A 16,568-nucleotide genomic window follows, 5' to 3' on the forward strand; every position below is an offset into this window, starting at 1 on the left:
CACCAAGTCAGAAACATGGGTGTTATCAGGGTTTTTCTCTTTAGCAATATCTAAGTTATAATGATTTTATATTTATAAAACATCTCTCTTCTTAATCATTTTAATTAACATTTCATTAAAGCAACCATCTTCTTCTCTAATATACATTATTGAATCCATCTTGTGCCTCTCTTCTTCCAATTCTGCTCCCATTCATTCTAGGCAGCTGCTCACCTTTCTAAAATGTAAAAAGAAGATGGGCAGGTGTTGTGGAACAGTGGGTAAGTCATTGTTTGGGATATCTACCTCCCATATTCTGGAAAAGTTGTGTCCTGAATACTCTGCTTCTGATGCAGTCTCCTATTAATGCATCCTGGAAGGTAGCAATTGATGGTTCAAGTACTTGGGCCCCTGCCACTCACATGGGAGACAACAATGGAGTCCAGGGCTTCTAGCTTTGGCCTGGCCCAGTCCTAGCTATTGCAGGCATTTGGAGAATGAACCAGCACATGGAAAATTTCTTTCTCTGTTGCTCTGCCTTTCAAGTAGATACAAATAAACAAACAACCAGTGAGATAACACCTCTGCTTTGCTTTTAGGAAACGTCCAAAGCCTTTACCTGACAAATTAAATACATAATTTGGACCTCTGATGCCCTCTCCAGCCTCAACATATTATTAATTCTGAAGTTATTATCAAAGAGCAGGGGTCTGCGCTGTGGCGCAGTGGGTAAAGCCGTGGCCTGCAGTGACAGCATCCCGTATGGGTGCCGGTTCGAGTCCTGACTGCTCCGCTTCCAATCCAGCTTTCTGCTATGCAGAAGATGGCCTAAGTCCTTGGGCCCCTGCAACCACGTGGGGGACCCGAAGGAAGCTCCTGGCTCTGGATCAACACAGCTGCAGCTGTTGCAGCCAACTGGGGACTGAACCAGCAGATGAATGACCTCTCTCCCTGCCTCTCCTCCTCTCTCTCTGTAACTCTGCCTTTCAAATAAATAAATAAATCTTAAAAAAACAAAAAATCAAAAAGACTCTCAGTACAGAGCCTCTGAATACATCTGTGCTTCAATGTATTTGCCACCTTTTCATTTGGGCAATCACCACTTCAAATCTCAACAGAGTTGCTCTATGTACTTGCTATAATCCCAGAATATCGTTCCTCCTAAGAGCAAACAAAGCTCATCTCTACGGTAATCCATTTCTAAGACAGTGACATCTCCTTGAATATTCATACCACTAGATTGTACCAGGGTTGGTTAAGCCAACTAATGGAACACGGGGATGTGATGGTTTGTCTTAAGAACAGCTTATAAAAGATATTGTTGCTTCTATCTATTTTTTTTTCTTCTTTCTCTTCAAATATTTGTTCTGGGAGAAGCCAGCAACCATACTGTGAACAATGCCATTTAGAGGCCCATGTGGTGAGGAACTGAGGCCTCTGCCAACAGCCAGCGAAGAACTCCGAACTTATACCAAGCCAAGAGTCAGCATGAAACCAGATCCTGTAACCATAGTCTAGGCTTTGGATGATCACAGACCTCATTTTGACCATAACCTCATGTGAAAACCTGAGTTCAAAACCATCCTGCTAAGCAGTTCTGACTACTGGCCAACAAAAACTAATGAGAATTAATAAAGTTTTTTAAGCTGCTGAATTTTGGGGGTAATTACAACCTGGCAAGGTAACTAATATTCTCCACATCAGACATTTGCAAAATTTGTCAATTTACTTGTGTGCTTTCTCTCCTGATCCATACTATTCTTTAGGGTAGAGATGGAGTAGACTGAACATTTTTTCCTATTCTCTATTACTGTACTTTGTACACACAGAGGCTCAATACCTAGTTAAATCCAAAGAAACAACACATGTAATAAAGTTGGTAATGGCATATTAAAGGAAGTGCTTAGGGATTTGCATTTAATTTTCCAGGGGAGAATATACATTAGGTTTGAAGGGTGATTAGGAGTTTGCTAAGTATTTTGAGGAGCAGGAAGTAATGACTATAATGGAAGAGGAAAGATTATGCACACAGGAGTTAAACAGTATTTTCAAGGTTCCAAAGGTACCTGAAGTTAAGATTGTCTGGAGGGGTAGAGGTGGGAGATGAGGCTGGAAAATGTGGCAACAGCAGATCATTAATGTTTCTCACTCATTTCAAAACTATTTACTTACTGAGTTCCTACTATGTGCCAGGCACCATGGTAGATGCTGGAGAAAACAAGGTATTAAAAAACAAAGTGATTGCTTTTATGCTAAGGACCTGTTAGAGGTAAGCCACATGAGAATGGGTTCTGAGTCATAACATTCACACAAAACAAAGAATGGGTTTTAAAGTGAAGTTTAGAAGACAGGCAATCCTCCAGGAGACTATTACAGTCAATGAAGGAGCAGACAGACCTGAAGCAAGACAGCAAGTACAGAGAGAAGGAGGAATCTGAGAAATACTTCAGAGACAAAAAATATAACTTCATTATTAAAACTCGGTTTGTAATGGCTATAATCCTAAGTTTTGGAGTAAAACATCTTATTTCAAAATTTACACTGATTGAGTTTCTAGTTTTTGTCGTGAGTAATTGACTCAACCTTTCCAGGTCTCAACTTTGTTCTTCATGCATATTTTTTTCATAATACGTGTTTTCCATGAACTTTTTTGAAGAATTTTTATGTTAATTTTGAAATATTTCTGCACCAAAATAATTCCATTTTCCATAAACTTTTTGAAGTAGTCTTGTGTAATTGAAAATCTTCATATTTACCAATAAACTAATAAATGAGGCCTTAGTTATTTACAAGAAGCATTTCAATACAAAACAATGTAGGCCAGTGCCGCGGCTCACTAGGCTAATCCTCTGCCTGTGGCGCCAGCACCCCGGGTTCTAGTCCCGGTTGCTCCTCTTCCAGTCCTGCTCTCTGCTGTGGCCCGGGAAGGCAGTGGAGGATGGCCCAGGTCCTTGGGTCCTGCACCCACATGGGAGACCAGGAGGAAGCACCTGGCTCCTGGCTTCGGATTGGCGCAGTGCGCCGGCCGTAGCAGCCATTTGGGGGTGAACCAACGGAAAAGGAAGACCTTTCTCTCTGTCTCTCTCTAACTCTGCCTGTCAAAAAAAAAAAATAAATAAATAAAAAGCAAAGTTAAATTCTCTTTTGAAAATGAAGATTAATTTCTATCATTTTTGTGTCCATTCTTACCATGATGAAATTCATATTCTTTGGTTCCTTGTCCTTTAAACACAGCTAGGCATGGCTGAAAAACATAGAGATTGCTACAGACCTCTGGGGCAGATGAACAGTCAAACCTGCCAACCTAAAGTAGAAAGAGGAGGATGACTTTGCTGCCAACATACAAACTTATCCATTCAACTTTTAAATACTGTTAACAGTAACCCAAGTATTATCTAAATAGAAGTTACTGAGTTATGAAAATCAGTGATGAAAATAATAATTTACATTTAATACTGAAATTCAGTTTAGTTAAAAATGCTTCCTAGAGAGTTCAAAAATCTGAGAAGAAATTTTCAAGGAAATATGAAGTTACTTAAGATATGTCTTATGTAAGGGATATTTCTATGGTCTTGGGGTACAAGAGTTACAACTTTCTAAAGAAGACAACAGAAGTAGAAATAATGAAGGAAAAGGCTTAGGGCCGGTGTTGTAGGGCAGCAGGTAAAAGTTACTGCCTGCCATGCTGGCATCCCATATGGCTGCTGGTTCGAGTCCTGGCTGCTCTCCTTGTTAATGCCGGGGAAAAGCAGGAGAAGATGGCACAGGTGCTTGGGCCCTTGCACCTATGTGGAAAACCTGGAAGACACTCCTGGTTTTAGCCTGGCTCACCGTGGTTGTTGCGGCCACTTGGGAAGTGAACCAGTGGATGGAAGACCCCCTCTCTCTCTGTCTCTCCTTCTCTCTATAACTCTGATTTTCAAATAAATAAATAAATCTTAAAAAAAAAAAAAGGTTGATTTTTTCATACAGTGTGATTGTGAAAGACAGCCACATGAATAAAGTAGGCAAATGATATACTCAGAAAAAAAATTTTTCAGCACTTACCCTAGAGAGTCCACTAAAATATAACCTGACACACATCCCATCAAGGAAAAAAAAATGGGCCAGGGATAAACTAAGAATTATGATGTATTGACAGTTATGGAAAAAAATGTTTCTTCTACCAATCACAGTAGACAGCACACAAATAAAAGTGTACATTATTAATGTATCACTCTGGCCTATCAGAATAGTGAAGATTATAAAAATGACAATACCCCACTATTGGCTAAGTTTGGAGAAATGGCCAATCATATGCTGTATGATTATAAAGTGAGATAAACTTCCTAGAGGGCCCTATTAATGAAGACCAAAATAAAAATCTAACACAATATATATAATCTGAGTCAAAAATTACATCATGGAAATATTAGGCATGTTTGGTTTGACATAAAAAAATGGGAAAAAAGTTGGCAAGAAATTTGAATACAGCCTACTCTTTACGGAATGAGATTCAAATAAGAAAATATTCTTGTAAGTCTAAAAAGCTGACACTGCTGAATGAAAAGTTTACAAAAAGAATAGAGTTACATGTATATGTATACTTTTACATATGGATGTCAATTACAATGACCATTACAATATAGACTCATGGGTACAAATACGCATGTGAGCATTTATACATGCAGTCATTCACAAAATATTTAAAAGCCATAAATTCTTACTATGTTTATTAACAATACTCATAGTATGGGTGATATTTTTAGATAATTATTTTCATTTTTTTTGTTCATACATTCTAATGAACAAGAATTACATGAATAAATAAGAATTTCAAAAAAGGAAAGTTGAGGTGTACATTGTGGGTACAGCAGGTTACACCACTGCTTTGGATGTTTGCATCCCCCACTGGAGTACTGGTTCAAATCCTGACTCCTCTGTTTCAGATCCAGTTCTCTGGGAATGCACCTGGGAGTCAGCTGATGATGACCCAGGTACCTGGGACTCTGCCATGATGAGGGAAACCCGGATGGAGTTCCTGGTTTCTGGCTTTGGCAGCTCTTGTGGGTATTGGGGGAATGAAATCAGTAGATGGAAAATCTTTCTTTCTCTCTGTCTTTTCCTCTCTGTCACTCCAATAAATTTTAAAAAAGAAAATCAATAATGGTATGTACTCCAGAAAAACTGTGTAAGACTTCTTTAAAAATGGAAATTGGCCATTTTCTGATATGTCCATTCTTAACAGGAAAAGAAGATACAACTCAATACCAACAGCAAATATAGGCTTCTAAACCTAGAATTCCAAATGAACATTTTTATGCCACTTAAAATTTGATTTATGTGCATTAAGAAAGTACACCAGCAGAAAGTTAGGCAAAATACATTTTTCTTACTTGAATGTGATCATTTTTAAGCAGAGTTTTTAGTTTTTTCAACTCAGGATCATCTTTTTCATTTTTTCCAAAATGAAAAAATAAGAGCCATCGATGATGTGCCAAGCGATCCTTAAAAGTGATAAAGAAGAAATGTCAGACATAAGGAGTTTTTAAAGGGCTCTAGTTTTTATTTCTTTTAAATTTTTAGCTACCCTACCAATACTTCAAAATATTACCTAAAATTCAGATCTATTAGTATTCTTCTTTAGTAGTTTACTAAAAATACTGCTATGTAAATTAATTATAATTTTATAGAAGGATAAGTCAATAGATTAAAAATCTGAAAGATGACTGTGCCAAAAAAAAAATGACATGGGATTAATAAGTAGACAGAAAATAGACTCTCACAAATGGAGTACTTGTAAGCATTCTATTCACAAACTGAATGCTTCTTAATTCTTAGTGGTGCTAGGCATGAGAACGAGTAATAGTTTTTAAAGTAAGAATACAAAATTCCTAGTCAGATCTAAAGTTTGCTGTGATCAAAATCTTGCTTTGTCTGTTGTTCCTTTTGAAGCCCACCTTTAGGACTGGGTAGGTTTTCCAAAACTGTGTAGTATCATCAGAATTTCAGCAATTAAACTTCACCTAGAATTAACTAATACAATCTTTTTAAACTGCTACTTGCAATTTTCTCTAGTAATGAGTATAACAAATGATGACTTTAAAATGTTAAGACTTGAAATAGTACCAACATTTACTGCTATTTATTAGTATTAAATAAAACATTACCTCTAGTGTGTTCGCTGAAAGTAATTCAAAGTCTGGAAGATTATGTATTATTTCCAAATATATTTCTTTAGCATCCAATGAATTAAGAAACTAGAACAAGAGAATCATGTTGTAATCTTTCTGAATAAACATCTAGTATCTTTGTTTTTTTCAGTTCCCAAATTACAATTTTTAAGAAAACAATTACAGAAGTTAAATTTTTTCTAAAGATATCATATTTTGGTGATTACTAGAAAATTTTATATAACTAGACTGGTAAACATGGTTATAAAAATTTCACTATTAGGTATTAAATTTATTGGAATTTTTATGAACTAGGCTGTACATTCTATGGTTAATCCTCAGAATAATCTAGAGTGATCTTTAAATCAGAAAAACATTATGTTTGGTTTAATTTTAAGGCGAACCATATTGTACAGAATGTCAATGTTATACAGATTTCTAAAGAATTTTTAGAATGCTACAGTATCTGATGATTTAAGAAACTTAATACTCCAACCAATAATTAACGGTAATTAAGAAGAACTAAGGGGCTGGTGCTGCGGCAGTGTATCAGGTTAAGTGATTGCCTGCAATGCCAGCATCCCATATGGGGACTGGTTCAAGTTCCTATTGCTCTACTTCCAATCCAGCTCCCTACTAATGTGCCTGGGAAAGCAGCAGAAGATGGCCCAAGCACTTGGTCTCCTGTACCCAAATGGCAGACTAGAACAAAACTCCTGGCTCCTGTCTTCGGTCTAGCCATTCTTGGCCATTATGACCATCTGGGGCATCAACCAGTGGATGGAAGATGTCTCTTGCAACCTGTTTCTAATTTTGCCTCTCAAATAAATAAATAAATCTTAAAAAAAAAAAAAAAAGAACTTGTAATTGAAAAACTGGAATGGATTTTACTGCTCACTGTGGAGGTTTTCAGAATGGTAATGTTCAAAAACTGAACCACAAAGGAATTTTTAGAGTAAAATAAACTGAAAAGACTGTACCTTAAACCTATTTTAGATCCAAGTTACTTATTTTACTAACTGATAGAATAAAAAAGGGAGAGAACAATCCAACATGGGAAGCGAGATACACAGCAGACCCATAGAATGGCAGATGTCCTAAACAGCACTCTGGCCTCAGAATCAGCCCTTAAGGCATGCGGATCCGGCTGAAAAGCCCATGAGAGTATTTCAGGCATGGAAAGCCAAGACACTCTGGGGGAAAAAAAAATGACCTAAATGAAAGATCTCCGTGAGTGAGATCCCAGTGGAAAGAACAGGTCTTCAAAGAAGGAGGTACCTTTCTCTGAAGGGAGGAGAGAACTTCCACTCTGACTAAAACCTTGTCTAAATATGATCAGAGTCGGTGAACTCAAAAGGCTTCCATAGCCTTGGCAACTCATGACAAGAGCCTAGGGTGATTACGGATGCCATAAACAAGAGTGTCAATTTGTTAAGTCAACAACAGGAGTCACTGTGCACTTACTCCTCATGTAGGATCTCTGTCCTTAATGTGCTGTACATTGAGATTTAATGCTTTAACTAGTACTCAAACAGTATTTTTCACTTTATGTTTCTGTGTGGGAGCAAACAGTTGAAATCTTTACTCAATGTTTGCTAAACTGATCTTCTGTATATAAAGAGAATTGAAAATGAATCTTGATGTGAATGGCAGGGGAGAGGGAGTGGGAAAGGGGAGGGTTGTGGGTGGGAGGGAAGCTATTGGGGGGGAAGCCATTGTAATCCATATTCTGTACTTTGGAAATTTATATTCATTAAATAAAAGTTAAAAAAAAACACATGAAATAAAAGAGTACACCCCCTTGTAATAAATCTTGTTCATTTCTGTCCATATTTTACCCTCAGCCTAGTTTTTTTCACAGAATTTTCCCTGCTAGTCTAATTCTCAATGAAGGAGCTGTTACCACAGGGTGTAGCAAAGGTTACATCAAGAAAATCTATCTGAGGGTTGACAAAACAATTTAATACATACTGGTAACTGTGAGTCATCTATGTTTAAAAACTCAAATATTACTTGAAAGATCTGAAACTCCATGAAAAACCTGCAGGAACTATCTCAGACTGTACCTTAATTGTTCTAGACATGAGAATGAAATTAAGACAGAGTAATATAGAACAGAATGCTTGCTTTTTTACTAGGGTTCATTTCTTAAAATTTATGTAAGTCTACAGCACAAATATTCTTAAAGACCTATATAAAATAACTTGGGCCACCAATGGGCTTAAAATACCAAAACAAAAATCTCTCATACCTCAGTTCTACAATCTCTAGTACTATACTTTGGTGACATTCAATATGAAGATTTTACTAAAAACACTCCTGTAATAACTCATATAATTGTATCAGTGGTTAATTCTCCAGTTCTTCATTGTAAACCTGTTTGCTTTGGAATTTCCCAGTTATATCTATATGATATGGTTTTGTCCATCCCCCTTTTCTCACCTTACAGATATTTAACTGGCAGCATTTAACAAAAACTTGGATGCTTTTAGGAGGGCAAAGGAATGTCTAATTCTCTCTTCTCTATTACTACATTTCCATGTCTCTTATTTGTTTCCTAAGAAGGTAACTGAACTTGCAATTTTATATCATAAAACCCAGAGATCTCACCAAAATATGAAATCATTTTAACTGAAAGCAAGAAGCTGCAGTAAGTGTTGCTCACACTTTAAGTAAGCCTCATGAACCGATGGCATAGGGCCAACAAACTCAACTTCTCTAGGGGCAATCTGGCAATACAAACTGAATATTAAACTGCAGTGGTTATCCTATTTTTAATAACTGAAGAAATGCAGAATGAACATGAATGAGTGCTCATTGAAACACTGTTTATAATCAAGAAAGAATCAAAAAATCATTAAGACTGCTTAAATTAAGCATATGATATTTAATGTATTAGGATTTAAGGATTATTAATTACTAAAAGTATAATGTATAAATACTCAAGAAAAATACATCAATAAAATGATATACATTAATATACACTAATATATTTGATAAAAATTTTCCTGATTGAGTGCAAAATTCTAATTATGAAACAAAATCAACTATAGGATCCTACTTATGAAAAAAATCACATATCTAGACCTATTCATTTATTTTATGACTATGTGAATGAATGTATCCAGACATAGGAGGTACCATAAATGAAGAAACTTTAAAAAGTTCATGGAAAAACTGCAGGTTTCTTTTAAAGCTTTGCTTAATTTTTTTACAATATGCATTTCCACGCAATTTCTGAAGTCCTCTTGTTCTAGGCATCTAGCATATGTAGTGAACAAATCCAAACTTAAACTTTAATGAGGAGAAAAACAATGAAGAATAAGTAAGCAAAGTATAGCATATGTTACAAAGGGATAAATGCACTGGTAGCAGTGAAAGTAGATTATGGAAACATTTTAAAGACAGAGCCATAGATTCTTCCCCAGGAATTGGTTATAGGGTATAAGAAAAAGGAATCAAGAATGACTGCAAGGCATTTGGCCTTTATAATAAAGAATGGAGTTTTCATTAACTGAGGTGAGGGAAACTGTGGGTGAAACAGATGTATAGGGCTAACAGTAGTAGTACAGATTTAAACTGGAGACATCAATAACCTAGAGATGTTGAACAGGTAGCAATGTATGTGTGTGCAAGTGTACTATGGAGGGGAGGACACAGGTCAGAACTACAGACTTATCAGCACAGTAATAACTGCACATGTATGTTGAGATCTAGAAGGATGTACCAAGATCTGATGGTGATTATCTATGATTGCTTTGGTTTTAGGGAATTCGGCATCTTCTTTTACAAACTTCTGTACTGCATACAAATTTCTGAATGAGTAATATCTTTACGAACCTCTAAATAAGAATATATAGGAATAAAGGAAGTCTGTCTTTATCAGAGTCCTTTATTTTGAGATTACTTAAGGACATACTCAGTGTTACACTATTTGTCTTAGCTCCTTGACAATTAGCTTGAGCCTCAATTTCCTCATTCATAAAATTAAGGAGATGAATTATATCAGATTTCCACAGAGTTTGCATCAGAATGCCACAGGATGCTTAAAAGAGGGCTGGGGAAACTTTTTTCTTTCTAGGCGATTTGCGTATTTATATCATCATTCGCAGGCTATACAAAATTGTCAGCTTAAAAATTAGCATGCTACAGATTTACTGAATTTTGAATCCTGCCTGCGGTTGTCTTGGCAGGGCCAGACCAAATGACTTCATGGGCCTTATATGGTATGCAGGTAGATGTTCATCCCCTGCTTTTCAAGAATTTATATTTGAGTCACAGTTAAACCTACCAACAATCCGTTATTTCCAACATTAGAAAATACACATATAAATCGAAACTTAAATGTAATCTAATTTTAAATGTACATGAGTAATTTTAAATGTGAATGCCAGTTTTAAAATAGTCCTTATTAAACGACTTTACAAACTGAAGTATGCTTTAAACAGAATCCAAGAAATGAAAATTTGTTCTAAATAATAAAATGTTCCACAATCTGATGCCATAAATTAATTCATTTTCTTCTTGTTTGCAAAATGATATGTATGCACATGCATTATATGTAAAAGCATTTCTTTAAAGTGACTCATACCAAAACACTGTTCTTCTCTTTGTTATTTAAAGTGGCTCCAGGAGGAAAATAAGCAGTAGTACTTGTGGTGATATCCAAACTTCTACAAAGGTTGTCCTGAGTGGCACAGTCCATCCATCCTACATTAACTAGACCTTCCTAAAATGAAGAGGAAAAAAAATAAGCCATGCTGTAAATGGAAGAAAAAGTTAAAGAGATTTAGCTTTACTTAGCTTAAAAACACAGTATTCCTGTTATAAAATTAAAACATTTTTAATAGCATTCCATAACTTCAGATAATGAACTGTGGTTTTTCCCTGATATTAAAAATCTACTTTTTACAATTCTTTTTACAAACCTACAGAAAATAACTCTAAGAGTTTCATTATGAATATCCTTTCCATAATTCCAACAGTTCATTAGACACTGTTTTTATAATGCACATTAAAATTATTGCTTTCCTAGTTTTCACATATTTTGGCTGTGCTTCTTTTAATGAGTTCCAAAATCTTGTATGACAAGTACATTTGTTATAGCTTCAAATTACTGAAAAATCTGGGATTGAGCAATTAAACAAACAGTGATATAACACATATTCAACTGGGATCCCAGAAAGATAAGAGAATGGGACAGGAGCAATAATTGAAATAACAGCTGAGAAATATCTACAACTGAAGAAAGATATTAATCTGTATATTCATTAAGTTCAACAAATCTCAAGTAGAATAAATAATTCACATCTATAGGTAGCACATAAAATCAAAGGTAAATATTTTAAAAGCCAAAAGGATAGAAATCGATCTAGGGACTGGTATACAGTGATATAGGCAGGCTTATCCGATAAAATGAATCAGGTTTGTGGGATGGAAGACCACACCCTCTGTGTGAACTCACGCCCCTACCTGACACCGCCTGTACACCCACCTGCCAATCAGGCTACATAATCACTACCTTGTTGGGAGTAAATAAAAGGACTGGAATAAGGTGGGCTCTCCCTTTTGGCCACCTATCTCTGCTTCACTTTGCTGCCATGTTAAGCTACTTGAGGCTGCTCATAACCATATGCTTGCTCCATCTTACCATCTTGTCTGGTCTATTATAGCCAGTATTCAGAATTCTTCCCTGAATAAGTGGCAAGAGCCCACAGACTTATTAATACTGAAAATTACTAATAAGCACTCTGATATCAATAGGAGTATACCTACGTACAAATTAAGTTCCACATTTAAGAGGCATTCACTTTACTGCATTTAAGATTTAGTTAATAAGAAAATGAGTACATACTGTTACAGACAAGGACCAAAGAAACCAAATGACACTTGAGGCTTCCTGAGGAAAGGTACACAATTTATTTATGCATGTGAGATTGACTAGACTGATGATATGGGACCAGTCAGGGAGATAGGATTAGGGTTATGATCTGGAGGCCACACCTCTAGGCCCTACTTTTATCTCACCTGTATCCACCCACCAGTCAGACCACAGAACCACTCCCCTTTTGGAAGTGAGTAAGGAGCACGCTGAGCCCGCCCTCATTTTGCTGCCACATTTGCTGCAAGATTGGTATGGAACTCCCTGTTCACTCTTTCTGACCCAATCTTCCTTAATAAAGCCCTCATGTTCCTGTGTATTTATCTCACTCTCTAAATAATCTGAACGTTACCATGTTGCATGTCCTGTTTGAGCTGGTGCTTAGAATTCGTCTCTAGGTAGATGACAAGAACCCGAAATATTAAACTTAATATTAATTTAATATTAAATATTAAACTTAATATTAATTTAATATTTAAATATTAAATTTTGGCTTAAGTTAGTCCATAACAGTGTCTCAGGAATCAAGCCCCAATCCTGTCTTTACCTAATTTTATACCCTAAATTTAGCAAGGCAGTAAAGAGGGGCCAGTTTTGGGGAGCACACTGTTACCGCAGGCCCTCAGGGATTAACAAATCACAACTGCAAGGTCAGATAGTTTTACATACAGAAATGAGTAAATTATAACTTAAAGACAGTTTCAAGAGGCACACAACTGCCTTATCTTAGGTATGTGACTAGGCTTTTATGGCAGGTGGGGAATCCATTTCTAAGTTAGTACTGGCTTGCTCAGACCCAGATGGCCTTTGAAGGGACAAGTGGAAGGGACTTTGTAGCACTCCCTTGAACTGGTTCCTTAGTGGCTAGCGGGAGGGGGTCTGTAACATTATGAGATTAAAATATATTACAAGGGAATTGCAGGCATAGTAAAGGAATTGTATTATAGGGCTTTTTCTTTATCTAGAAACTGGATAAGGCAGGATGCATGTTGTAATCTCTAGGGTATTAACTCAAAGAACAGTAAAGAATGAGTGACTAAAGAGCTGATAGTGAGGTGAAACAGAATTTTGGAAACACATGATTAATTTAAAACAAGGCAAAAATAAAAAGAACCCCAGGTGGGACATACAAAACTAATCAGATGGTTAAATATAAAACCAACTGTATCAGGAGTAATATTAAATGTAAATGGACCAAACTAAAGAAAGGAAATTAAGTAAAAATCCAAATCTAACTATGTTGAGAGAAAGACAATACACCTTAAATATAAGGATATCAAAAGGGTGACTGTCAAGAAAACATTGTGGCTGCGTGGGAGGGTTCAGGGTGTGGCTGGGTCTTTGGGCAGTCACTGTGGGTGGCTCCACACATTTGGGGCTCCTTGATTCCCTGGTGAGGGTCACTATACTGCTGCCCTGCTCACATCAAGGGCTGTATACATCCTTTGTGTCATTATTGACAGTGCTGAGGAATACTGTACCCACTGGGGCTAGTGTCCAGGCCCTGGTCTCCTTGCAGGAGAGCAGATAAGTGTGAGACTATGCCAACAGAGCTAAGCAAATCTCCTTTCTGTTAAAAAAAAAAAAAGTTACCAGACCCAACTTGGGTGTGATCTTAGACACAGACTTCAATACAATAGTAATGGGGGACTTCAAAACCTCACTTTTAGCAATGGATGGATCAACCAGACAGAAATCAGCAAGGAAACAAGAATTAATTGACAATATAGACCAAATGGACCTAACGGGTATCTACAGAACTTTTCATCCTACAAATACAGAACACAAATTTTTCTCACCAGTGCATGGAACTTTCTCAAGGATAGACCACATGGTAGGCCATAAAGCAAGTCTCAGCAAATTAAAAAAAAAAAAAAAAAAAAAACTGAAATCATATCGTGCATCTTCTCAGACCACAACAGAATGAAGCTGGAAATGGACAACTCAAGAATCTCTCAAACACATGCAAACACATGGAGACTGAACAACATGCTCCTGAATGAACAGTGGGTCATAGAAGAAATCAAAAGAGAAATGAAGATGACAACATTACATATCAAAAGGTATGGGATACAGCAAAAGCAGTGTTAAGAGAAAAGTTTATAGCAATTGGTGCCTACATCAAGAAACTAAAAAGGTACCAAATAAATGAGCTATCAATTTATCTCAAGGACCTAGAAAAACAACAGCAAACCAAACCCAAACTAGTAGGAGAAAATAAATAATTAAAATTAGAGAATACAAAACAAAACTGAAACAAAAAAAAAACAAAAGGACTATGAAGCAAAGAGCTGGTTTCTTTGAAAAATAAACAAAATTGACACACCATTTTTCAACCTACCAAAAAATGAGAAGACCCTAATCAATACAATTAGAGATGAAAAAGGAAATGTAATAAGATATCACAGAAATAAAAAGAATCATCAGAAATTAATACAAAGAGCTGTATGCCAACAAATCGGGAAACCTAGAAGATAGGTTCCTGGATATATACAAGCTACCTAAACTGAGCCATGAAGACATAGTAAACCTAACCAGACCAATAACCAAGGTGGACATTGAATCAGCAATAATGACCCTCCCAACAAAGAAAAGCCCAGGACCAGATGGCTTCACTGCTGAATTCTACCAGGCATTTGAAAAAGAACTAACTCCAATTTTTCTCAAAGTATTCAAAACAATTGAAAGGAATCCTCCCAACTCCTTCTAGGAAGCCAGTCTCACCTTAATTCCTAAACCTGAAAATGCACAACAGAGAACCATAGAGCAATTTCCCTAATGAACAGACATAAAAACCCTCAACAAAATACTAGTCAATCGAATCCAACAATACTTCAGAAAGACCATCCACCCAGACCAACTGGGATTTATCCCTGGAATGAAGGGAAACAAACTGGGAAGGAGGAAGTCAAACTATCCCTATTTGTAGATGACATGATTCTATAATAGGGGATCCAAATGATTCCCCTAAGAGACTACTGGAACTCATAGAAGAGTTTGATAAAGTGGCAGAACATAAAAATCAACACAGAAAAATAAATAGCCTTTGTATACACTGACAATGCAATGACTGAGAAAGAACTTCCAAGATCAATTCCATTCAAAATAGCTAAAAAGAAAAAAAAAAAAACTTCTAATAAATTTAACCAAGGATGTCAAAGATCTCTATGATGAGAATTACAAACCATTAAAGAAAAAATTGAGAAGGACACACACACACACCAAAAAAACTGGAAAAATCTTCCATGTTCTTGGATTGGAGGAATCAATATTATCAAAATGTCAATACTTTTGAAAGCAATACACATATTTAATGTGATATCAATCAAAATACCTAAGACATTCTTCTTAGATAAAAAATGCTGAAATTCATATGGAAACACATGAGACCCTGAATAGCTAAAGTAATCTTATACAACAAAAACAAGCTGGAGGCATCACAATACCAGATTTCAAGACATACTAGGGCAGTTAGAATCAAAACAGCCTGGTACTGGTACAAAAACAGATAGACCAATGGAACAGAATAGAAATGCTGGAAATCAACCCACAGATCTACAACCAACATATTGGACAACAGAGCTAAAATCAATCCCTGGAGCAAGGACAGTCCCTTAACAAATGGTGCTGGGAAAACTGGATTTCCACACACAGAAGTATAAAGCAAGTATAAAGCAAGACACCTACCTTACACCTTAAACAAAAATCCACTCAAAATGGATCAAATACCTAAATCTATGACCCGATTCCATCAAATTACTGGAGAACACTGGGGATCTGCAAGCCACTGGCATAGGCAAATACTTTTTTGGAAAATGCCCCAGAGGCACAGGCAATCAAAGACAAAATTGACAAATGGGATTTTATCAAATTGAGAAGCTTCTGCACTGCAAAAGAAATAACTTAGCAAAGAGGCAACCAAAGGAATGGGAGAAATTATTTGTAAACTATGCAACTGATAAAGGATTAATAACCAGAATATATAAAGAGATCATGATAGTCAACAACTACAAAACAACTCAGTGAAGAGATGGGCAAAGGACTTAAACATTTCTCAGAAGAGGAAATTCAAATGGCCAACAGACACACACAAAAATGTACAGGATCAATATCGGTCAGGGAAATGCAAATCAAAACCGCAGTAAGGTTTCAACTCACCCCAGTTATAATGGCGTTCATACAGAAATCAACAAACAACAAATGCTGGTGAGGATGTGGAGAAAAAGGTACCCTAATCCACTGTTGGCTGGAATGTAAACTGGTAAAGCCACTATGGAAGACAGTATGGAAATACTTTAGAAATCTGAATATAGACCTACCATATGACCCAGCCATCCCACTCCTGGGTCTTTACCCAAAGGAAATGAAATAAGCATATGAAAGAGTTATCTGCACCCCCATGTTTATTGCAGCTCAATTCACAATAGCTAAGACATGGGATCAACCCAAATGCCTGTCAACTGAGACTGCTTAAAGAAATTATGGGATATGTACTCTATGGAATACTACACAATGGTAGTACCCACCATTCACTCAATGATCATTCAGAGCATTCT

At 36.4% G+C, this 16,568-nt stretch overlaps 1 protein-coding gene across 3 annotated transcripts in view; it reads right to left on the minus strand.

The window, feature by feature from the left end:
• The window catches only part of DNAJC10 (DnaJ heat shock protein family (Hsp40) member C10), a 50,432-nt gene that overhangs the window by 14,145 nt on the left and 19,719 nt on the right, over positions 1 to 16,568 (minus strand). For all 3 annotated transcript variants that reach the window (XM_051848380.2, XM_051848381.2, XM_070070500.1), the window contains 4 exons: positions 10,723 to 10,860; positions 6,129 to 6,218; positions 5,355 to 5,465; positions 3,169 to 3,283 (listed from right to left, as the gene is read on the minus strand). In XM_051848380.2, the coding sequence (XP_051704340.1) occupies positions 3,169 to 3,283; positions 5,355 to 5,465; positions 6,129 to 6,218; positions 10,723 to 10,860 (454 nt within the window). The remainder of the gene's footprint in view (positions 1 to 3,168; positions 3,284 to 5,354; positions 5,466 to 6,128; positions 6,219 to 10,722; positions 10,861 to 16,568) is intronic.

This window comes from Oryctolagus cuniculus, chromosome 3 (assembly GCF_964237555.1).
Source record: "Oryctolagus cuniculus chromosome 3, mOryCun1.1, whole genome shotgun sequence".
In the NCBI taxonomy this organism is placed as follows: domain Eukaryota; kingdom Metazoa; phylum Chordata; class Mammalia; order Lagomorpha; family Leporidae; genus Oryctolagus; species Oryctolagus cuniculus.